The 25992-nt window shown below is 43.5% G+C and overlaps 1 protein-coding gene across 1 annotated transcript; it reads left to right on the plus strand.

Annotated features, from left to right (window-relative positions):
- The first annotated feature begins 29 nt into the window (after positions 1 to 29).
- LOC130198491 (myosin-11-like) lies at positions 30 to 19176 on the plus strand. The gene is made up of 2 exons (XM_056421657.1): positions 30 to 1566; positions 19094 to 19176. Exons 1-2 carry the CDS (start codon positions 30 to 32, stop codon positions 19174 to 19176), a joined length of 1620 nt encoding a protein of 539 aa, XP_056277632.1.
- The last annotated feature ends 6816 nt before the right edge of the window (positions 19177 to 25992 follow it).

The raw sequence follows: 25992 nt of genomic DNA on the forward strand, positions 1-25992 counted from the left end.
AAGCGCTGGAGCAGGAGACAAGTGAAGACATGGAAAAAAAGAGCTCAGCGACACTGACAGCTGAGCCTCCACTGGAGGAGGAGATCAGCAGTCTCACTGAGACTGTTGAGACCCAAACCCAGCTGCTCATCGAGAGCAACGACGACCTTGAGCAGGAGAAAAGCGAAGACCTGGAAACTCTGAAAGTTGAGCCTCAGGTGCCTCAGGTGCAACTGAGCCAACTGGAAGACAGTCTCACCCAGAAACTTGAGACCCAGGTCTGGAAGGACAAATTCAACACTCTTGAGCAGAAGAGCGAGCTGAATCTAATCTTCTGGGCCAATAACATCAAGAACTTGCTCTCAGAACGCAGAGCTGTGGAAGAGAAATTGGAGGAGCAGCTCGCAGAGACAGCACGGTTGGAGCTGGAGAAGCAGATCCTGGAGCAGGAGATCGGCAGTCTCACTGAGACAGTTGAGACCCAAAGCCAGCTGCTGAGCGAGCGCAATGAGGGCCTTGAGCAGGAGAAAAGCGAAGACCTGGAAAAAACTCTGAAAGTTGAGCCTCAGGTGCCTCAGGTGCAACTGAGCCAACTGGAAGACAGTCTCACCCAGAAACTTGAGACCCAGGTCTGGAAGGACAAATTCAACGCTCTTGAGCAGAAGAGCGAGCTGAGAGAAAAGTGCTGGGAGAATAGCATCAAGAACTTGCTCTCAGAACGCAGAGCTGTGGAAGAGAAATTGGAGGAGCAGCTCGAAGAGACAGCACGGTTGGAGCTGGAGAAGCAGGTCCTGGCTCTGTATCAACAGACCCACGAGTCAGAAGTCGAGCAGCTCACGGATCAAAGCAAGATCCTGGAGGAGGAGATCGACAGTCTCACTGAGACAGTTGAGACCCAGGTCTGGAAAGACAAATTCAACGCTGTTGAGCAGAAGAGCGAGCTGAGACTAATCTTCTGGGACAAAGAAATCAAGAACTTGATCTCAGAACACAGAGCTAAGGAAGAGAAATTGGAGGAGCAGCTCGCCGAGACACAGTTGGATCTGGAGAAGCAGGTCCTGGCTCGGTATCAACAGACCCACGAGTCAGAAGTCAAGCAGCTCACGGATCAAAGCAATATCCTGGAGGAGGCGATCGACAGTCTCACTGAGACAGTTGAGACCCAGGTCTGGAAAGACAAATTCAACGCTCTTGAGCAGAAGAGCGAGCTGAGACTAATCATCTGGGAAAAAGAAATCAAGAACTTGCTCTCAGAACGCAGAGCTGTGGAAGAGAAATTGGAGGAGCAGCTCGAAGAGACAGCATGGTTGGAGCTGGAGAAGCAGGTCCTGGCTCAGTCTCAACAGACCCACGAGTCAGAAGTCAAGCAGCTCACGGACCAAAGCAAGAACCTGGAGGACCTCTGCCTTTGGCTCAAGAAGAAGACTCTCGGCACCTTTGGGAGAAAGATGCAAGACAGAGTCACAGAGCTGGACAAAATGAAGAACAAGATGCAGGACAGAGTCACAAAGCTGGAAAAAATACCCATCCCAAAAAGAAAAAAAGAGGTATACCTGCCACCACAGGGCCGTCTCCGAGGTCCTCAAGGTGAGAACTGACTTCAAGGTGAGTACCCTCCTCAAGGCCGTCCTCAGGAATGTCCTCCAGGTGAGGGCCGTCCTCAGGAACGTCCTTAAGGAGGGGGCAATCCTCAAGTCCGTTCTCAGGAACGTCCTCCAGGTGAGAGACGTCCTCAAGGTCAACATCAACAGGTAGGTGGGTGGGTGGGTGGGTGGGTGGGATATCATGATACCCATCACAAAAAACAAACAAAAAACAAAAAAGAGTGGGTGGGTTGGTGGGTGGGATACCCATCACAAAAAAAAAAGAAAAAAAAGAGTGGGTGGTGGGATATCATGATACCCATCACACACAAAAAAGACCCCAAAAAAAGAGAGTGGGTGGGTTGGTGGGTGGAATATCATGATACCCATCACAATAAAAAAATCACACAAAAAAAGAGTGAGTGGGTGGGTGGGGGGATATCATGATACCCATCCAAAAAAGAAAAGAAAAAAAGGACAATGGGTGGGTGGGTGGGGGGGGGGGGATATCATGATACCCATCACACACAAAAAAGACCCAAAAAAAAGAGAGTGGGTGGGTTGGTGGGTGGGATATCATGATACCCATCACAAAAAAAAATCACACAAAAAAAGAGTGAGTGGGTGGGTGGGGGGATATCATGATACCCATCCAAAAAAAAAAAAAAAAATGACAACGGGTGGGTGGGGGGGGGATATCATGATACCCATCCAAAAACAAATCACCAAAAAAAAGAGTGGGTGGGTGGGGGGGGGGATATCATGATACCCATCACAAAAAAAATCACAAAAAAAAGAGTGGGTGGGTGGGGGGGGGATATCATGATACCCATCACAAAAAAAATCAACAAAAAAAAAGAGTGGGTGGGTGGGGGGGATATCATGATACCCATCACAAAAAAAATCAACAACAAAAAAAGAGTGGGTGGGTGGGGGGGAGATTGCCACGAAGAGCAGCAGGAAGAGTTTTCAAAAACAAGGTGTATTCAATTGGATCGAGCAGGAACATGGACACATGGACAAGAACCGGACAGGAACAAAAACGATCAGACCCAGAACAAGCAGGAAGACGCAGACTAAATACACTGGGGAACGAGACACAGGTGGAAACAATCAGGGCGTGGCTGGGGGACTGGAGCCGGCGACGGAGCACCGGGGACTGGAGCCGGCGATGGGGGGAACCAAAGCTGGCGACAGAACACCGGGGACTGGAGCCGGCGACGGGGGGAACCAAAGCCTGCGACAGAACACCGGGGACTGGAGCCGGCGACGGGGGGAACCAAAGCTGGCGACAGAACACCGGGGACTGGAGGACTGGCCAGAGGGAACAAAGCCTGCGGTGGGGGGTCTCTTTCAAACCGCCACCTTATCGTGGTGAAAGAGTTTGAGAGGCTCAGTGATCCTCGGAGCTGTTGTCCGGGGCATTAGACCCTGGTCCACAGGTCTCGGGGGAGAGTCCAGACTAAGAGCGGTTTATGAGCAATATTTACTTCATTATATTTCATCTATCAGACGCTTTTATCCAAAGCGACTCACAATCAGGGAATTCAACCATGAGTACAAACTAAGGACAACAAGAATCAAGAAAGTAACATTTCTTCAAGAAAGCCAAACTACAAAAATACCATAAGTAATGCCATAAGTAATACTATAAGTAATACCATAAGTACAACCATAAGTAAAACCATGAGTAATACCATAAGTAATACCATAAGTAAGTGCTATTCAAGTGCCACTGAAGTTAATACTACTTCATAATAATATTAATATAACTCTTTGTGAATGACCGGTTTATTTGTATGATTCATCTTGTTTTGTATAGACCAAAATCACAACTAACAAAGTCAACTGGTCTGGGGCAGTGGTTCTCCACTGATCATATATATACATATATATGTACACATACATATATATATACTTTATATAAAGACTATAAATACATATATATACACATTATATCTAAATATATCTAAATATCTATAATATAGATATTTAGATTCTTATTAAATAAGAATATAATAGATGTATATACATTATTACTAATAAAATAGTTACAACACCTTGAGAGATGGTGAACCAGGTAAGATGTCCGCTACACAGTGGCGGTGCGTCCATAGAGGGCGCTAGGGCGCCGCCCCTCTTAAAATTTTGAGATGAAAAAAGAAAAAAATACATCCTGTCAAAAAACATTATATGCCAAATCATTTAAATAGTAAATATACCGCGTTGACGCGCTAAATGTGTGTGGGAGACCGTCAGCCTGTCAACAACCACTTAAGTTAATGTGAAAAAATATAATATATCGCCACTCATCCTCACGGAGAGAAGCCCCGCCCCGTTTTCAGGACACCGGCCAAACGTGTGTGTACGGCAGGGAGCAAACATTTCACAGTCGTTTCGGCAAGGATGACTTCTCATTGGCGGATGAAACGTGAATCTTGGGGCACAAAAATGTGCGCTCTGGCTTTCACGTGACTGGACTATTCGGCAGATCAGAGACCGGTATCGTTCCCTCAGCCAGAGAGCTCCACGGAGCTCCGGGAGCAGGTTGCTAACCGGAGCTGGTTAGCTGGAGCTCAGTGACTAATGCGCTGTCTAGTTTCCCCTGTCTGTTGTTCCAAAGTCCTGGGACTGAAACTCTCTGGACTACAACGAGGTGAGGGATCTAAAGAGCTTCAGACAAGTGTAAAGCACGAATCTTGCCGCAGTTATCTAGCTAACAGCATGAAGCTAACGAGCTAACAGCATGAAACTAACCCTGTTTGCAGAGCAAAGCAGCAGAAGGAAACCGAACTGGCATCGAAAACACAACGAAGAAGTTCTGAAAAACAGACACATTCCCTCAAGAATAATGGAAACAGGCTGGTTACAGACATGATTGACTTTAACCAGAGTTATTGAGAAGTTTGCCAACTTTAAAGAGAGGAGGCTACTTTTCTTTCCAGTAGTGGGTCTACTCTGTCACCCAATGTAACATGTGATCTCTTTCTGACTCTATTCTGCTCTGAACCTCTTTCATGTGAGGGTGAAACTCTTTTATTTTGCAAACCTCTGAAACCCAACCCAATGTTCCTTAAAGCTGCTCTGAACCTCATGCCCAAAGTTACAGTGTGTTGATAGTTGTTATTGGACAGTGTTGAGCACGGTGTTTTCTTGAAATAAAGCTTTGTTTTTTACAATATTCTACTCAAAACCTCTTTTCTTCTCATTGTTGAGTGCTATTTAAACCGCGTCGCCCAACTGCGTCCCCCCTCAAAAAAAATTCACCAGCTGCCACTGCCGCCACACCTTGAAATATTCAGTAATATTTATTTTGTATGGGCCCAGGTGTGAATAGGAGCGAGGCCCATTCAGAGAAATCTCTACGTCCCACTTGAGCGACAATCACACGGGTTAAAAAGTCCCACGTTACACTATTTTACAAATCAAGTAACTTCCTGACATGGACAGACATGTCATGTGACAATGTTTCCATGGTGACGGACAAGGCCATGGAGATCGAAGGCACTGACAAGAAGTGACTTCCACCAGGAAACCTGTTATATGCATGCACATGTTGTGTATGCATATACAGTCATATGCAAAAGTTTAGGCACCCCTCTGAGGCTGCATGATAATTTACTCTGTCTTCACCAAAAAAAGATCACAGCTGTGTAATATTCATTTTCTAGTTAACACTGAGTGCTGGGGCACAGTTCTTGTTAAGGCCAGAAGTGGCAGGCCAAGAAAAATATCGGAGAGGCAAAGGCGAAGAATGGTCAGAATGGTCAAGGACAACCCTCAGACCACCTCCAAAGACCTGCAAGGTCATCTTGCTGCAGATGGTGTCACTGTGCATTGCTCCACCATTCAGCGCACATTGCACAGAGAACAGCTGTATGGGAGAGTGATGCGGAGAAGCCTTTTCTGCACACACGCCACAAACAGGCTCGCTTGAGGTATGCAAAACTACATTTTAACAAGCCAGGCTCATTTTGGAACAAAGTGCTGTGGACTGATGAGACAAAGCTAGAACACAGCATTCCTAGAAAAACACTTGCTGCCCACAGTCAAATTTGGTGGGGGGTCCATCATGCTGTGGGGCTGTGGGGCTAGTGCAGGTACTGGGAATCTAGTTAAAGTTGAGGGTCGCATGGATTCAACTCAGTACCAGCAAATTCTTGACAATAATGTTCTAGAATCTGTAACAAAGCTGAAGTTACGGCGGAGTTGGGTGTTCCAGCAGGACAACGACCCGAAACATCGCTCCAAATCCACTGAGGCATTTATGCAGAGGAACAACTACAATGTTCTGGAATGGCCATCCCAGTCGCCAGACTTGAATATAATTGAAAATCTATGGGGTGACTGGAAGCGGGCTGTCCACGCTAGGCACCCATCAAACCTTACTGAACTGGAGATGTATTGTAAGGAAGAATGGTCCAAAATACCTTCATCCAGAATTCAGACACTCATCAGAGGCTATAAGAAGCGTCTCGAGGCTGTTATTTTTGCAAAAGGAGGCTCTACTAAATATTAATGTGATTTTTCTGTTGGGGTGCCCAAATTTATGCACCTGTCTAATTCTCTTATGATGCATATGGCATATTTTCTGTTTCTCAAATAAACCTTATTTCACTGCTAAAATATCACTGTGTCCATGAAGTATTATATATATGACAAAGAAGTTCCTGATCCAAATGCCCAACAATTTATAGATGAAAGTAATGGAGATTATCAGGGGTGCCCAAACTTTTGCATACGACTGTATGTACTGATGTCAGGGTTTTTCTAGGGTCAAAATGGGTCTTCGATGCTCCCAAACAAATATTTTCACGGTCTATGTTTCCATATCACCGTAATTAGCAGACATCTATGTATTTTTTTCTTTTTTTTTCCACATAAATAATGGAGGCAATGCTTGAGGAAATCATTTTTCTTCCACTTTAGATTAAAATAGATAGGCTAATAGATTGACAATTAGTGATGCACCGATCAGGTTTTTTGGTGGCGATCACCGATCACTGATCCGATAATACCGATCACCGATCACGGTGTTGATTGAAGCATTCTATTTATTGTGTAGCATTATTGCCTAGGACTATGAGGAAATACATATATAAAGCACCTCAAACATTAAAGAAATTACCGATTTATTTAACCCTTGTGTTGCCTTCGGGTCATTTTGACCCGATTCAATGTTTAATGTCGGTGTTCTTTCGGGAGTCAACAAACAAACATAAAGTACCTCACACTTAAACTTGGAAAACAATATTAATTCTAATAATTTTCTGGAGATTTTAATAGCTGGGGTCATATTGACCTCAAGGGTAAAATATGTTAGTAAATATAAAGGTAACAGGAGGGTTAAACATTGAATCGGGTCATATTGACCCGAAGGCGACAGGAGGGTGAAACATTGAATCGGGTCAAATTGACCCGAAGGCAACACAAGGGTTAAACATTTAGGACTTTTACTTTGAAAAATGTCCTAATTGATACATTAAAATTAATTGATTGCCAGTGATGGGGATTTCAGATATGTATGGAACACATCTGCATCATTCATTTCCTGGAACTCTTGGGGAAATCTATATACAGGACTTTTCTTAACATACAAAAGTCTGACTTATTTTTATAAACTCTTCCTTGGTACAGTAAAAATGTTTTAATGTTTGCATAATTTAAGCTAAATCTCAAACAATCTCTAAAGATACAAAATCAGTTCATTGTTTCCTTGTATATGTTATTTAGTGTATGATTTGTCGAAATCTTATTTTGAAAAACGGATGTTGTTTCACGTGGTTCTTTCCGCTAACTTTGCAAAACCGGATGTTATCACGTGAATCCTTCCGCTAACTTTATCAAAACCCCCGCGCGCTCCCGATCGAATGCGTTTACCGCCAACATCAGTCTATAGGGGCAGACATGTGAGTGTCGGCTGAGTTGACCCAGAGATTCAACTCGGGGGACGGGGACGCCGCTCGGTGCGTGAGGATCCCCTCGTGGACCTCTCACTCTGCGGCCCTCGCCGGGCGCATCGTCTCCGTCGCGGTTCGCCGCGATTAAAACGGCTCTGATAGTTCTCGCAGATTTTATGTCATCTGATCGGCCAGTTTGATCGGCCGTTTTGAGAACTCCGATCAAAACCGATAATGGGAATATCGGCCGATATGGATCGGCGCCGATCCGATCGGTGCATCCCTATTGACAATAGTCCAGGTGTGTTCGTGCACGTCGGGCTGTTGAGTGATCAGCAGCTGGCCGCTCTGTCCATTCACCTCACAGTTGCGTATTGATCAGACAAGAAGACACGCTTATCAACTCGATTACTATTGATCAAAAGAGAACGAGGGTTCGGCTGTAGCCTCCTTGAAACATACTATTGAGAACATATTCGCTGACATGCACGTGATGAACACAGTTTTGTTTTTTTGGTTTTTTTCCATCGCAGACTTTTTTTGCCTTAGGCGCTCGGGATTTGTCATAGGCGTTCTGGAAAACGGCTTAGGCGCGCGCCCAAATTTTCTCTATGCAGGAAAAACCCTGGTGTCTGTGTGAGTGTGTGTGTGTGTGAGAGAGAGTGTGAGGCGACAGACTCTATTTACACACCAGATCGTTACAGGGGAGAAAAAAGAAAAATAGAACATAATAACCAATTACAGATGCACACACACACACGCACACACACATGCACACGCACACACACAGAGAAAGAGTTACGTGTGTTCATTAGCCCTCTGTGTCGGATTGGTTAATTGTTCAATGAAGTGAGTGGAGTAATGCGTTGAGGGGGAGCCGTGCGACGCGTGGGAGGTGCGTGGGGTCGATTCCCTTCAGCTGTCCTTCACAGGGAGTTCGCAGGCTGAGCCGGTGTGTGATCAACGGCCCACTCATTAAATACCAACAGACACTCAAACTGCGCGTCCGACCATTATGAATTCCCTGGTCATCTGGCTGAATCTTTCTCATAATAGACCATATCACCTCCGGGCTGCTCCAACACACACCGTGCAGACCAGTTGGCAGGAGTCTTCGCAGACATCTTCAACCTCTCCCTGTCCCAGGCTGCTGTTCCTGAGAGCTTCAAGATGTCCACCATTGTGCCCCCAAGGTAACCTGCCTGAATGACTGGAGACCCGTAGCCCTCACCTCGATTGTCAGTAAATGCTTCGAGAGGTTGGTCAAGGACTTCATTTGTTCCATGTTGCCTGCCACGCTGGACCCATGGCAATTAAACAGATCACCCCCTTTCCTGGAGGAGGAACTGTTGTGTGATGCTGAACACTATTGTTCCCGCTCGACACCAAGCCTGCACTCTACCATGTGCAGCTGGATACTGGACTTCCTCGCCAGGTGGTGAGGATGTACCACCTCAGACGAGCCCCTCAGGATGCCTCTACTCCCTGTACTGCACGGCCATGCAGTCATCATCAAGTTTGCTGGCACAACAGTGTTGGGGCTGATCACCACAGCCTATGGGAGGAGGTTGGATCACTGGTAGAGTGGTGCCAGGAGGACAGCCTCGTCCTCAAGACTACAGGTTGCAGTAGGAGGGTCAGCAGCTTCAAGTTCCTCGGAAAGGGCCCAACAACGCCTGTATTTCCTTGACTGAGGAAAGCATCCTCAGAACATTCTACACCAGTACCATCTGACAGGTTGCAGGGCACTACAGAGGGTGACATCGTTGGAGGTGAGCTCCCTCCATCCTGGACATACCCGGCCACAAACTGTTCACCTTCTACCGCAGTATCAACAGACGAAACAGCTTCTTCAGTCAGGCCATCAGGCTGCTGAACAAGGACTGAGACCTCATTAACTACACACCAGAACATATTCTGTGAATATCTATAGCCATGGTGTATATTTTATTACATTGTTTATATATATATATATTGTATATATATATTGTATATATATATATATATATATATAAAAGTGTATATTTTATATATATATATATATATTGTATTACATTGTTTTATATATATATTGTTAATACTTTCTTTTTTTTTTTTTGTGTATTAGTTTATTCTCATTCTTATTCTTTTTGTCTGCTACTGCTGTCGGTTTTTGTTTACATAAGAATTTCACGAACCGATTATACTTGTATAAAAGGGGATGTGACAATAAAAACTTGAAACTTGAAACTTGAGCACAGCTGCTCCTGCATCGTCTATTGATAGAGAACCAACGCGATCAATTCAACACGCAACCGACGCAATTGGTGGCCAGGACAGGCATAGAAAAAGCGTCGGAGTCCATGTAGGGAGGTGGGCAGGGTGAAGAGACGGGTCTAAACAGAAAAACACACAAGTTTCACCCAGAATGCAGCTGTTTGTGTCCGTATACCTCAGAGGGCAGCGTGTGGGTTTTAGTGCCATCTAGTGGTGAGGTGGCAGATTGCACCCAACTGAAAGCCCCTCCACTCACTCTCCTGTAAACATGGCGGACTCAGAGAAGAAGACCTGCTCCTCATTCTGAGCCGGCAACACATATGAATCACTTAGTTTCAGGTGATAATAATTCACGCTAATAAGCACATATCTCAGAATATAGTGTAGTATATTTTCATCTGCTGTTTAATGTCAGATTATCCAAAAATATGCAAGTCAGGGCTCAACGTTCTATGTGACTGTACCTTGGCCATCAGAGATAACGCCACTAGGTTGCAGGTTAAGAACATGGAGCGGGGGCTCGATAACAGGCAAGAACCTGGGGGTTAAACAAGTTTGGGGTCAAACTTAGTTGATCAGTTTTAGGATTAGGTAATTATGCCTGCATATGATTGGTCCACGAAGGCCGGTAACAATAAACTCCACCTCTTTTGTTGTGTATAAAACATATGTTAAAATGTGTGTTAGATAGTCTTTCTCAATTCGGTGCCTGAAAGTACTCCGAACGGCCTGCAGGCGTTTGTTCCCTGACCTGTACTTGTTAAGAATAAACTCAATATTCTTGCAAGTGCTGTTGTCCCTCGAACCTCTTTTTTCATCAAACGTCTTCAACCCACTTCAAGATCTGCAAGCAGTAACGACAATAGTATTCCACTTCTGCTAATCGGTCCCCTTACGTTCTATACTGGACCTTTAGGGAACACAACTTCTGTAGTTATTGAAAAAAGCAAAACACAATCTTCTCCGAAAACCTAACCGACGGATTTTATTGCTTCGAGGCTGCATCCATCACTCGTGTTGCTGGACTTTCAAATTAAAAAGGAAAAGTAAGTAAGATGTCATAGGAGGAGACGTTTTATGAGGACACATTCCGAACCGAGTCGACACGGCGCTCGGAATAAATCGTCCGTCGTACAATAGTCACAATAATAAATAATAAAAAAGTCAATAAAAAGGCCCCTGCACTCTCAAATGATTTATTTAGTGCTGTATAGTGTGACGTTTTAACGCCACACCTTGAGCATGTGACCAAGAAGATCCAGAGAGAGAGAGAGAGAGACATTGAGTAAAGGCCACAACTCTGTCTATTAAATGGATAATCTACAATATAGTATTGTTGGGAGAATGATAAACATTGAAGCGGCGGTTTGTTGTAAAAGCTTGACATTTAGCCTGTTTTCCCCCCATTTGTCATTTAACATTTAACTCCCCGTCCGTCTTCTTCTTCTCTGGCTGCGACGGTGTTGACTAGCAGCTAATGCGTCGAGACCTTAGTGGTGAAGTAATGTGCTGCCTATTACCTCTCTGGGATCACGATCAATTCTCTGTATTGTGTTTTTCTCCCTTCCTTCTTGCTGGCACCATTATGTTATCCCTCCATCAATAACACCAGCGTATACCCGCACGGTCGTTCATCCTGACTGTTTGATACAGGCATCACATGACATATTTAATAGAACGCAATACAATAAATCCTTCTTGCTCAGAAAAAGTATTGCTCTGACAAACTTTGGACACATTCATCAATAGTGCTTCACGTCCCATTTCCTTCCATTTCCCCTTTAAATAGCTTTAAGCGTGTTCAAATAATCTTGGTCTGACAGTACCTCATATATACTGTGTACAGGCCAGCTCCTCACTGAAGATACAGTATGTGAGTGAAATATTTACTTGTGATGTTTACCCCTACGGCGCGTATCACATGGACATATTTAGCTGTGTTGCGCGTCATTTATACAAATTTCCCCCAAATTCAATGTGACACTTTTGGCTTCTTTGGGAAACTCTGGGACCTCCACTATATATGAGTCCCTACAAACAGACTCTCCAGGGCCACCATCATCATGGAGGCCGCCTCCCTCCCCAATCTGCCACGGCAACAAGATCTCAGAACTAACATTTAAATATTGGGTGTTTTTTAGCGCATTGCTAGTTCAGATTGAGTGATAGCGATGTGAGGGAGTAGAAGTGAATATCTCCTGAGTCCGTCCTCTGGATGTGTGGCGCTGTCCGTGGTGCTGATCATAGAACTCACAGAGTTGTTTTTGTGACTTTGTTTGGGTCCAATAACCATATATAATAATTATTATTATTATATTATTATTACTATAATTATACAATTATGATAATTATCATTATTATTAAAATAAATATTATTCAGTCGTTTAACATAACAAACTTTATAATATTTAACTATCAATATAAATTTCTGTAGCAATAAAAAGTCAGAAAAATAGGCTTGAAACCCAAATAATATATATATACATACATACATATCTATGTGTCAGTACACCGTGATATCACTGTTAGGTGTGGTCACAGGTGCCCCCCCCCCCCCCCCAACACACACACACACACACACCAGTGACGTCATTCAGAGCTGTGCCAGCCTTTGAAAACATCCCTTTTCAGCCTTGACTCACGGTAAGTCTGCCTCATAACGCTCATCTGCGTACGCGTGGATGCGCGCGCAGGCTCCCGCAGCGTCACGCTGTTTTTCAAAATTCCTCGCAATTTCCGATAATGGAGCGACCGCGCCGTGCCACGTTGTTTGGGGGTGAATGTGCAGGGGCACTTCATTAAAGCTCGGACAGCTCCTCTGAAACGGAAACCCGCCGTTCTTATATAAACGGGCCCCTCTGCGCCTCGGATCCACGTGCGTCTGCTTCCCCCTGCTGGACGGAGACCCTCAGAAAGAAAGACAGAAGTACGTTTCCCCATGCTCACTGTGTATTCATTCAGAGGCTGCCGGGGGAAGGCCCTTCACAGATCACCTGTCCACCACGGAGATAACTCACTTGTACAGACATTCACACCTTCACCTAATTGGGATGCTCCGGTCTGGCTGACCTGTGTGTCTTTGGAGTGTGAGACGACAACCTTCTGGGTTCAACACCGTCACGTTAAGCATTCAATTTGGTTAAATAGCTTGTTAAAAAACATTTATTTCAATAATCAAATGAGACGTGAGTGAAGGGGTCCTATCTACATGTGTTAGTCGGCTCGTGTGCGTGTGTGAGTGTTTCCTCCGGCACGGCGTCGGCCTCCAGCTGAAGAACTCAACCGCTCATGGAACTGGAGTCGCTCCAGAAACCTCTGAGATGAACACAGACGTCCGGTTGGAGAAGAAGCCACGAGGCGAAACTCACTTGAAGGTATTCTACGTGGAAGGTTATGCAAGTTGTATTGGCTTCCTGTCACGCCTCCCCCCCACCCCAAAAAAGAAAAAAGGGATCATGAGTATAAGGTAACGTCAAGTTCATTCAAAAAGCCCCACGTATGCGTCTTGTGTTTCTTTGTTTGAGATCATGAGAGGCAGCTGATGACGGCAGGAAGTGGTATGTGTGGATCCCCGTGTCATATTTATTATGATTATGACCATACGTGACAAGATTTAGCCGATGTCAACTTTAGTCGGTTCTGATTATCCCCTATTCTTTGTTTATTGTCATATATATTTGTAATAAAAAACGACAACAAAAAGAACAATGATGCCTTTATTGAAAACTATGATGTAACTTATTAATTATTAAAACTTCAATCACACTAGACTTATTCTGTATTTGGGTGGAGCAGCGAATGGATTGGTGATGATTACAGATTATTGCAGTAGAGAACATGAATGTGAATCTTTTGTAATTTACTCCACACAGAACTAATGCATCATTTCACGTTTCATCAGGTGTATTATTGAAGAGTTGGGTAAGTGTTGCTTGTCTTTGATCCTTTACTTCAGGTTCATTCAAATTATTGATACATAAATAAGCCTTCACGTCATCAGAGCCTGTCAATCGATGTGAAGTCAGTGGGAAGATGTTTTTAATCCTGTCTTTACATGTGGACTTCCTTTTCCCTTTCTTTTCTCTTTCCTTTCCTTTCTCTTTCCTTTCCTATTTCCTTTACCCTTTCTTTTCACTTTCCTTTCCCCTTTCCTTTCTCTTTCCTTTCCCCTTTCCTTTTCCCTTTCCTTTCCTCTTTCCTTTCTGTTTCCTTTCCTCTTTCCTTTCTCTTTCCTTTCCTCTTTCCTTTCTCTTTCCTTTTTCTTTGCGCCCAGATAAACAAACTGGTGTTTCGTGTTGATTCTACTTTTTCCCTCATCCACTAACTTAAAAAATAAATAATAATAAATCTAACACCATGGGTGTTTTTTATTTAGTATTCTCCGTCTTCTTCCCCCAGAGGCCTCCGTGGTCAGAAGCCTTTCTCTGTCCTCCGATGTCCATCAATCCACTCCTCTCCTCCGTCCTCCGCCTCCTCCTTCTCCTCGCCCCGTGGCTTCAGACATTATCTCAAACAACAACAGTGCGTATTTGTTTCTAAATAACACAAACTGATCCACCCGGAGAGAGAGAGCGCTCCGCGGGGGGAGAGAACCTTCTGGCGCTGCTGCCGTGGCGGGGCGTTGTTAGGCCTATTGTAGGGGGGCTGATTAGAGTGTTTCCATTAAATGGTGTATTTGACACTTAACTAGTTTATCTTTATTTCAGTGATAGAGTCCAAATGAGCAGAAGATATCGCTATGACCCTGAGATGTTGTCTCTTGTTGTCTCTCTCATAAACTGAATGAAGCAACACTGCAGGAGCAAAATCATTTTCTGATTGAACCAATCTATGAACTGCCTCTAACAATGGATATCCGGGCCAGCACCAAAAAATTGCCGCTGCGTGCGTACCCCATCAGTCCCCTCCCCTCGGGGCTTAGCCCCCCCTTTCTTTGAATCCTACACACGCCCCTGCTGCCGTGGAAGAAAACATGAAAAACTAGAACGGGCACTCGGTAGAGCGCATACCTTTGCATATCACAAGATTGGGCATTGAATTATGAACATTTTGGCATTAGTTGCATGCCAATTGGATACAAATTGACCGTGCTATGGTAAAAAGAAGATGTTGAAGTTTCCATGACCTCAACCTTGACCTTTGACCCGATTGATCCCAAAATCTAATCAAATGGTCCCCGGATAATAACCAATCATCCCACCAAATTTCATGCAATTCGGTTCAATACTTTTTGAGTTTTGCGAATAACACGCATACAAATAAATAAATAAATACACGGCGATCAAAACATAACCTTCCGCATTTTCAATGCGAAGGTAATGAATAAATAAATAAATACACGGCGATCAAAACATAACCTTCCGCATTTTCAATGCGAAGGTAATGACACAGTAATGACTTTCTTTCCCCCGTATAAGTCCAATTCCCTGTTGAGCAGCCAGCTCCGAGCGGTCGAAGAGGAGCTCCGACGAGACGGACAACGACCCGGTTCGGTCTCCCGATAACAATTCCATATATTTCTTGGACTCGTGGACTCTGTAAAGGTTTCATAAGCCAGCTGTCTGCTCCTCGCCCGCCCCCTGCGGTCGCAGCGGTGCAGAGTGGAGACCACAGCTGCCTGTGAAGGATGGGCCGACTGGAGTCGTCAATACAAATGGAGGGCAGGCAGGCGAGGAGGGACATTGTGAACAGGGGGCCGCAGAGAGTTTAAATAAAGACACTGACACAGATGAATAAAAATGGAGCGTTTAGTTCGTAATTAGAGGCGCGATAAATCCTCTCAAAGTGGATATTTCAGAGTGTTTCCTCCAAAGAAGTGGGGCAAAGGGAACACTTAGGGATCCTTGGGTGAATTCCAGATGGTCCAGTGAGAAGTTAACACTCATTTAGTTTAAATTCTCTAATGAGCGAATATTTATTGATCAGGTTTTATCCTTCTAATCATCATTCAACCGGTTATTGTAAATTATACTACCATTCAAATAAGGTGATGCGTGTATTTTGACCTTGAAGCAAAGCATCAGAGGTCCTGTGTTCACACTGCTGCTACTGTCATCCCTGTGTGTGTGTGTGTGTGTGTGTGTGTGTGTGTGTGTGTGTGTGTGTGTGTGTGTGTGTGTGTGTGTGTGTGAATGTGTGTCCACAGAAGAGGTTTTAAGTCATATCAGTGACCTTATGACCTTTAATCGCCTTACACCAGCCCATATAACATTTAATTATGTTGTCATGGTTCCCAGAGGATGAGAGCTGATGTTTCTGCACCCCAGCTGATCTTTTTCTCACCAGAAGAAAACACCATCAGGTCGTATCATTTCCTTTCATGCGCAACAAATCTCAACTTAATTAGCAGTGACCATTAAAATGTGCCTGCAGTTGTAAAGCTAGGTGACTAATTTATTGCCTGTACAAAATAGTCATGGCCACCAAAGCATATGATTCACGGTGATTCCGGTGAGATCCCGACCTTTTAGTTCATCACACCATCAGGATGAGGTCTCTCCTCTTGGCACAGCGTAGAGTTTGACTTTTAAATGAAATGTTCTACTTATCTGTATTCAGCACAATGTTTCTGGAGCCTCACACACATTATTCTTGCACCCCTTTTCTAATATATCGGTCCACGATAGTATAGTATAATGGCTGATTTTAAGACTCAGAGGAAGACTCCTAATGTCACCAGGTGAAGAAGAATAAAAGCTACGCTGATAACGCCCATTATCTGCTGATGGTGCTGAAATAGCTGCAGATATTATTTACATATCTGTCTCATAAAAGGTACAATTGTTTTCGCTGAGGCCAAAACTTCCTCTGCTACTCAGTAAATAATGTCTGTTTTTAATTATCAGCACTCAGTGGATGAGTTCCTTCCGTTCTGGTGCCAGCTGATCTTTTCTCTGGCGCCACATCGTTTATGCTAAATTGTGATGTCAAAAATTTAACGTAAAGTGCAATAAAAAATGATGGCGAGTTGTGAAAATGTATTCGTCCCCTGGGGGAGTGACACTCATCCTCCACCATCCGGAGGAAATAAAATGCATGTTGTTGGAGACGGCGTGCCAAATAAAGTCAGAATAAGAGGGATACACTCTTTATATTATAATGTCCTAATGGTCATTAATGTAGCACCGCCTGCGATGCCAAATGGCTCTTAATGCCAAATGGCTCTTAAACAGCAAGACCTTTAGCCTGGTGTTCGTTCTATTTAAACCACGGCACTGCAGCTTTGTGGTGAATACTTCATCATTTTCTCTTTTTGCTTAAGTCTTCTCCATGAACCGCCTGACTCGGCAAACATCCATCCCCTCTTCACTCGTCCGTTATTAATTAACACGCGGTGCCGTTTAATGACGACTACATAAGATTGAACTAGAGGATCACACACAAAACATTATGAGATAATGAGTTTATTCTAACTTGCTGGTACACAGTCAAATTGGCAGTGTCAATTTAACACTTAAAGAGTACATTTTAACACCCAGCCATATGGTCCCTTATCTTTAGAGTGTTAAAGTAACTCTGATTATATTGTTAACATTGGCTTAGTGTTACTGTACTCTTTAATTCTACTGTGAAGCTTTTGACTCGGTCACGTTAGCGCTCTGCAATTCCTTTTTTTACGGCACAAAAACATCTGGAGTGTAAGTTGAACTCAAAGATATTCTAAAATGTAGCTTCTGCTGAAATATCAACATTTTATATAAAAAAGTGATTTAGAGAAACTTAGTTCAGTTTTTCCAGAATTAAAACGCGCGTGATGAAACTCAATTTAAAAAGGAGAAGGAGGGGGCGGAGCTTTCCAGAGTAACAGTGAACATTGGGGCTTTTTACTCTGGCTCTAGTTGTAATAACTCAGACAGTCAATTCACTTTAACACTGAATTTTTAACACTGGGGTATTAACTCTGAATATTTACACCAACACTGGAGGCTATTTACTCGGCTAGTGTTGTAATAACTTTGAAAGAGTTAATATACTTTGACACTGACTTTTTAACACTGGGGAATTTACTGTGTATAATTCTCAAGGATAACAACTATTATCGCCCACAAACATTTCAGAAATGTACTAACATCATGTTTCGCTGTCGGAGACGAGTCCTTGAAAGAAGATATATTCTTTTTAAAAGAAAGAAAAAGGGAAGTTTTGCCTTTTTGTTGTGTGTAAAGTTACCAATGAATAATCTTTTCATGTCCTCCCTTCCTTCTCTCAGATGAAAGGAAGCGACATTTGTCACCGGGACAAAGCCTGGGAGAACACTTCCCCGCGTTGTTTGTTTTGTTGCCTGCTGGTTATTGAAAAGTAATTTGATTTGGAGGCTGTGTGATTGATTCGCGACGTTGTCTTCAGCCCGAGCGTCGAAGGTGTGCAACTGTTTGGAAATGAGCTCCGTGATACATCGGCGACCAGAAGCGGCCGATCTCAGGGCCGACGTGCGTTACTTTGATGCTGAAATGAGCGGCGAAGGCCGCGCCGCATATCAATCTTTACCTCGATAAATCATTCATCCCCGTCTGAAGTCGGGAGCACCACTGAGAACCGCATCGAGAAATTCCGGTTTCAGTGCAGAGCAACTTGTTTTTTTTCCGGGGAGCTTGTTTATTATTTCCTTTGAATAAGACGGATGACGCTTTGTTCAAGAGCGTGGGCGCTAAGCTCCACTTGAGCTTCTGCCTCGCCTGATTATTCTTAATTCAAGGAATGATAGAATTTGACAGAAAATGAGATCAATGTCACGAAACTCTGAGAAGCGAGTGACAGCTGTTCTGTGCTTATAGCCCCTCTCGCTCTCTCTTTCAGCTTGACCGGTCTGAGTAGCAGCCTGACCCGCCGATGAAACACACCAGCTTGAAGGGCAGATCGAGGCAGAAATAACACCAGGCAGAAAAGAAGGAGGAAAAAAAACACCCTTTGATCATTTTCACCACATCAAAACTCTTTTACATTCTCCCCCAGAGAGCTCCCTCACAACCAATGGGGTCCATCGGGTCAGATCCCAGTGAGTGAGATCAGCTCATGGACGTCATGACATAATCACAGAACCTGGGGTCATATGTGAAAATGACATTTGTGTCCGAATGACTTCAATGACGCCAACGTTCTGAGTGAAAAGGGCGTTTTGTGATCATCTGGAATGAAGATATAGAAAAAAGTCTCTCAGTCGCTCTTTTAGCAGCAACAGCATGGCAGTTGTCTCAGAACAATAACCACAATAAAAAAACTCCACAGTACACTGTGGTCCAACACAGTTAGCATAACTATCACTTTGCAGCCTTTAGCTGGATAGGGGTCATCGAGAGGCCCCGCCGGGCCCCGCACAGGGTCCACCAGCACACGTGAACTCTCGGCCCTCCGAGACGACCTCCGACGCCCCGACAGGAGAGTCGACCCTCTACCGCTCCAGAACGGAGAGGATGAGGAGGAGCGGCTTCGCTCAGGCCTTCTGGGTCCTGACCCGCTGACCCGCGTGTCCATAACTCAGCGTGGATAGAATCCACCCACATGTCATGTTACAGGCTATTGTTTAAATGTCACTTCTCCAACACGCTGCTATGTTGTTAAATTATTTTTTTGTTTTCATGCAGTATTTCTTTCTCTCTTTTTCTGGTTGCTCAATGGAGCTACGGGCATAAAATACTTCATGCTTGTGACTGTGTGTGTGGCCAACACGTACACAATAGAGACGTCTACGTCAAAGACACAGCTTAATAATTATTATAACTAAACAACTGAGTATAGAAGATTATATAATTTGATGTGATAACGAAGTAAATTAACTAATGAATTGAAGTATGATCATTGATTGGCAAACCACATTATAATCATGTTTTTTTATTTGTTTTATTTAATATTTGTCTATCTTTAATTGCATATTTTAGGGAACATTAATGAATCCTTTTTATAGGCAATCATTGACTTTTGGTTTTGAATGAATCACCATAATTAAAGCTCAATTATTCAGATATAGTGTGCTTCACATTTCCATAATATTGTAGTTGGACTCTCGTGACTTTTTCTATATTTTCAGAATCATGATTAAAAATAAATAAATCAAAGAAGGAGCGCTAAAAGGTGCTATAGTCTGTGTGTGAACCCAGGCTGGAGGTAATTTACTTGAGTTTTTCCACTTTAAGAGGCTCATAATTCACGATGGTGTAAACACTCAATGCTGTAAATGATTACAAATTAAATGCTCTGGCGTCTGGAGACAAACTGAAGCTCCTCTATTGTGAGTGGAGTCGGCTCTTTGGGGCATGTATTGTTCGCTCTCCGTGTTCTGGATGCAGATCCACAGAGAATCAAAGTGCATTAACGACGCTCCGCTCATCTCCAACGGAACGAGGCGTGATTGTGTTTGCCCGACGCCGTACCTTTCGTGTTAGCGGGCGGCGGATCTCGTCCTGCTTCCCATCAAGTACCTGCTGGGATGGGCTCCAGCCCCAGAGAAGGAACAGATGGGCAAAGAAAGTTAATGAGTAAACAAACGAGGGACTGCAGGTACGCCTGGCTGCTCGCAGATGTGAAGGAATAATGACTTTCAATGCCTAAGAATTACAACGCATCCGTCTTTCGTCTTTCATTGCAATATGTCTCATTGCGATCACGAAAACATGTTCCAGAACAAGGGCTTGTTTTCACACGTGTATGTACTGTAAATGGATGTCTACACACATGCAGGCCGAGGGGGACTTTTTAAATACTGCAGGTGTTGTAATGACCCTCTGCGGTGCACGTGGTCATCATTCCAACGAGAGGTGCACTGCAGCAACCACTGATCACACACACACACACACACACACACACACACGTTGGTTGGTTCCCGTCCCGAAAAACACACACACATTAGCCCACTCTTCTGCTTGAGCCGTTTCTAAAACCCTGCTGTTGAATTAAATGGAGTGTGCTTAACTACTACCCCCCCGCCCCCCCTAACTAATGTAAGCTGTGCACATAGGTGGCCATTGTAGTCAGCAGAAGATGGAATGCAAGACGGGAACACGGCCATTAGTGTGATGGCATGAAGCAACAGGGGATACTACTCTCCACTGTATGGTTAGTCAATTAAATTATATTATTATTATTATTATTATTATTATTATATATATATATATATATTTTGACTGCACGGTGGTGTAGTGGCTAGCACTGTCGCCTCACAGCAAGAGGGCTGTGGGTTCAATTCCGATCAGGGCAGTCCTTCTTTGTGGAGTTTGCATGTTCTCCACGTGTCAGCGTGAGTTCTCTCCAGGTTCTCCGGCTTCCTCCCACAGTCCAAAGACATGCAGCAGGTTAATTTATCTCTAAATTGCCCATAGGTGTGAATGTGAGTGTGAATGGTTGTGTGTCTCTATGTGGGCCCTGAGATGGACTGGCGACCTGTCCAGGGTGTCCCCTGCCTTCGCCCAATGTCAGCTGGGATTGGCTCCAGCGCCCCGGGACCCGAATGAGGATAAGCAGTATGGATAATGGAATATATATATATATATATATATATACAGGACTGTCTCAGAAAATTAGAATATTGTGATAAAGTTCTTTATTTTCTGTAATGCAATTCAAAAAACAAAAATGTCATGCATTCTGGATTCATTACAAATCAACTGAAATATTGCAAGCCTTTTATTCTTTTAATATTGCTGATTATGGCTTACAGCTTAAGAAAACTCTAAAATCCTATCTCATAAAATTTTAATATTTCCTCAGACCAAGTAAAAAAAAATTTATAACAGCTGAGTGTTTGTCAAGGCTCAGGAAACCCTTGCAGGTGTTTCGAGTTAATTAGACAATTCAAGTGATTTGTTTAATACCCTACTAGTATACTTTTTCATGATATTCTAATATTTAGAGATAGGATATTTGAGTTTTCTTAAGCTGTAAGCCATAATCAGCAATATTAAAAGAATAAAAGGCTTGCAATATTTCAGTTGATTTGTAATGAATCCAGAATGCATGACATTTTTGTTTTTTGAATTGCATTACAGAAAATAAAGAACTTCATCACAATATTCTAATTTTCTGAGACAGTCCTGTATGTGTGTGTGGTCCACTGAAGCAGTCACTCACTAGATGCAGCCGAGTTACAGCGAGGAGGACCTGCAGATTTACTGAGCACTGTTATTGTTGGTCATCAAGGAAAAGAACAAATGTGCCCAGAAATTAATAGATTTGCTGATATAAGCTGAAAAGTTTAAAACGGAATCTTAAAAATGTGTAATATAATTGGACTATCATCAATTTCAAAAGGGGAAATAATATGCTTGTGCACTAACCAGAAGAGCCAGCCATTTTAGGCTGTATGTTGCCGGGTACATTTGCAGATAAATATTGTTTAAAACGATGCAATTATTTACAGAGCGTATGTTAAATTCAATAGAACAAAAGACAAAGAGAGACGCAGCATGGCAGCGTGCACTGGTTCTGTCTGTTTTTCATTTAGACCTCTTAGTGAACTGTCCCCTTCACAAGAAACATGTCAGATTTTAACTGTTTACATGAAATGTCTTCAGTGTTTTGGGCTTTTTTTCCTTTATATATCTGAAATCATAATACACCAGTGTGAAAATGTCAAAATATACTGCAAAACAAAAAGAAAGGGAATTAAACATGTGGCATCATTGTCCTGTCTCTAGAGCACCTCAGGGTGCTGCAACAAAAACCCAGAGTTGAGAACCACTAATTGAGACAAAAGGAAATCTAAACATCTCTCCACTTACTAAATCTGGTTTCCTGTGCCGTTTACTTACCACGCTGTCCAGTCTCATTGACCACATCCCTCCTGCAAACTCCCGTCACAGTTTGTATAATCAATTCAAGTTATTATATTTAGCCCTGTGGCAGCGGGGGTGTTTGGGCTCGGCTACAGAGTGGGTGGAGCGGGGGTGTGGTTCAGGGAATGGTGTTGGGACCAGGTTTAATTGCCCTCCGCTGGTGGTTGATTGTTAATCGGCCCCAGCTGGGGCTAATCTGTGTGTGTGTGCGTCTGTCCCCATAAAGGAGCAGCAGGGACTGAGGAGCGAGAGGCCAGCAGAGGCAGTCTCATTAAAATATATGACCAAACATCCGTGGTGTATGCTCATTCTTCGGTGCTTGGGGGGAGAAGCCTTCACATGACCGCCACGAACCTGTTACAAGCCCAATATCACAAGTCTGCCACAGTGGGCTTTACAATCTGTCCACGTATGACATCCCTGACCTTTGACCTCACAAGAAATAGAAAAAACCCTTTCAGGGGGGAAAGAGTGAAGAAACCTTCAGGAGAGCAACAGAGGATGATCCCTCTCCAGGATGGACAGAAGAATAGATGTCATGTGACCAGAAGGAAGCATTAGACCGTTACATCAACACATTAAATGAGTATGACATATTGTTTGAGTAGTTGGTAGTAGGCATGGACCACGATCCAGACGGATGGGGCCGGCCCACCAGGGAGGAGGCAGCAGACCCAGCCAGGTCCAATAGAACCTATATGAGACGTGAAGTCAAAGACTCCGGGGAGGCGATGGAGCGAAAGAGAACAATGTGGCAAGGTGGGTCTGGATGGCAGGAGCCTAAATATGGGTCGACTGTGGGTCAGTGGGTAGCAGGTTCAATCCCCGCCCTAGTCGATGTGTCCTTGAGCAAGACACTTAACCCTGAATTGCTCCCTGTAGCTGCGTCTACGGTGTATGAAGTCAACAGGTTTGTAAGTCGCTTTGGATAAAAGCGTCAGCTAAATAACATGTAATGTAATGTAAATATGGGCTTGATTGGTGATCAGAGGCAGGTGAGTGAACAGGTGAAGGGAGTTAGACTGATGAGGGGGGCGTGGCTGAAACATATAGAGTGAGGAGGGGGTGCAGCTGAACTGTGACACACAGACACATAATGGTTCTTAAAAGGTTCTTTAAAAGGCTTTGTGGTTCCATCACCTACTGGAGAACCATTTTTTCGTTTGAGGCACCATTATAGGTTATTTGAAGAACTCTTTAAGGAAATGGTTCTTTAAAGAACCCTTGTTTGAAAGGTTCTTTGTGGAACCAGAAATGGTTCTTCTATGACATCACTCGGATGGCACCTTCATTTGTGTGTGTGCAGGGACTCTTTCCACCCCCACCCACCCTCACTCCAGCCTCCTCCTTCCTTAGCGTTTAGACTTGTGTGACTTCCAGTCCGTGAGCATCTAAGATAGCAACATTAAAAAAGAAAAGAAAGATGTGACCATAAAATGGTTTACACCCCTGATGTCTCGACGGAAAAGAGATTGAAGTGAGGTGTTTGTATTCTGGCGTGATGTCAAATCCCTCCTGTTACGAGACATCTATGATCTCGACGACGTCTGGGGAGGAAGAAGAAGAAGAAGAAGGGGACAGTGAAGCCCTTTGGGCATCGTGTCCAATCAATACGCTTCTCTGCTGTTTGGTGTGTGAGACATGAACAGATCAGTGGAGATAGAAAGATGGAGAAGTCCGGTGCTGTTATCCTCTCTCCGATGTGAGAAGTGATCCTCACCGGCTCGCTGTCTTTACTTCTTTCTCTTGAGGCGCCAATGCAGTAAAGAGGGGTATCGGACGAAATAAAGCCTTTGTAACAGCAGGGAGCCCTCGACAGAGGCGAGTGTGTGTGAGTGTGCGTGTGTGTGTGTGTGTGTGTGTGTAGCCTCTGGTGGAGCTGTCTCCCATGTCACGAGCTGTTTCACACTCCCTGTTGATCTGCGGGTTCGTTCAGCAACTGGCTGCTGTGGTTTCTCATCGGCGTGAAGGTCAGCTCAAATGTGTGCCCATGGGGAAGCCCACCCAAAAAAAGTAGATGGGAGTCAACCCCCTGGGTCTGTTTGGAAAAAATGCTAGTAGTGGTGAAAAGCAACCAAGTGTGTGTACTGTTCTGTACGTACATGTTTCACAGCCTAAAATAATGTGTGAATAATGGATTTGGGGTTTTGGAAAGCCAACTAAGTGTGTGTGTGTATGTGTGTGGGTTTGTGTGTATGTGTGTCTGCGCATGTGTATGTGCTTGTGTATGTATGCATGTGCGTGTGTGTATGTATGTGTGTGTGCGTGTGTGTGCGTTTGTGTGTGTACTGTTCTGTACGTACATGTTTCACAGCCCAAAATAATGTGTGAATATTGGAATTGGGGCTTTGGAAAGCCAACTAAGTGTGTGTGTGTGGTGGGAGGGGTTGTGTGTATGTGTATGCGTGTGTGTTTGTGTGTGTGCGCGCGTGTGTGTATGTGCGTATGTGTGTGTGTGCACGTATGTATGTGTGTATGCGTGTGGTTCTGTGCGTGTGTGTGTGCGTGTGTATATTTTTCTCTTGAGTATATCTCTTTGACATCGAGGTTGTCTTTTTTTTTACGGAAAGGACAAGACGCACAGAAGATAAATATTTATACAAATGTATGAAAAGAAAACTGGGCTATACTTTGTCTCCATCATTTAAGTGGGACAGTGCACATTAATCAACATGGATGTCAACAACATCAGTGCAAATGTTCCGCTCGACAGCTAATTTCCCCCCGCGGTCCCGCTGCACGATTAAAGATGACAAATGACACTAAAAAAGTCTGCAAAATGGTTCAAACATCTGATCATTAATGAGTACATCATTTTGTAGATGTGAATCTTTTTTTGGTCTTTTTCAAACAAATGCTGTGTGATGTGTTGCCGCTTATTCCCATATATGATGATTGGGTGTGTTTGTGGCACAGACTGAGCCCCGATCCCTCGAAAATAAATAGAACATTTGAAAAATCCTCCAGCAGTTGACTCGGAATTAATCAATACTACATCAACAAAACCCAAACAAATATTAAGACTACATCAACAAAATAAATGTACAAATGAATGAAGCATACAATATAAACAATTTATATATATATATGTATTTATATATATAAATATATATATTTTTTTTATATATAGTTTTTTGTTAATGTGTAATATTTATTATGCTTGCTATATATATATATATATATATATACTGTATATGCATAACATAGCAAGCATAATAAATATTACACATTAACAAAAAACTAAACTAAAAGTAAAGAGAGTTAACCTATTTGGTTTGGGTGATGTTTGGAACAAGGTTATTAATCACTGGACTAAAGTGCATACAGTAAGTGAAACTAGCTCCATCTAAAGAATGCAAAGGGACCATCTAAAGATATGCTTGTACAATAACAGCCACCAAAACACAAACACACGCCTTCACTTGTGTTACTTTCAGTAGGATTCTGATGTTGGTGCTTGGAGAATCTGAGTACTTCTTCTCCCTGGTGATATAAATCTTTGTTTCTGTT

This window comes from Pseudoliparis swirei, chromosome 8 (assembly GCF_029220125.1).
Source record: "Pseudoliparis swirei isolate HS2019 ecotype Mariana Trench chromosome 8, NWPU_hadal_v1, whole genome shotgun sequence".
In the NCBI taxonomy this organism is placed as follows: Eukaryota; Metazoa; Chordata; class Actinopteri; order Perciformes; family Liparidae; genus Pseudoliparis; species Pseudoliparis swirei.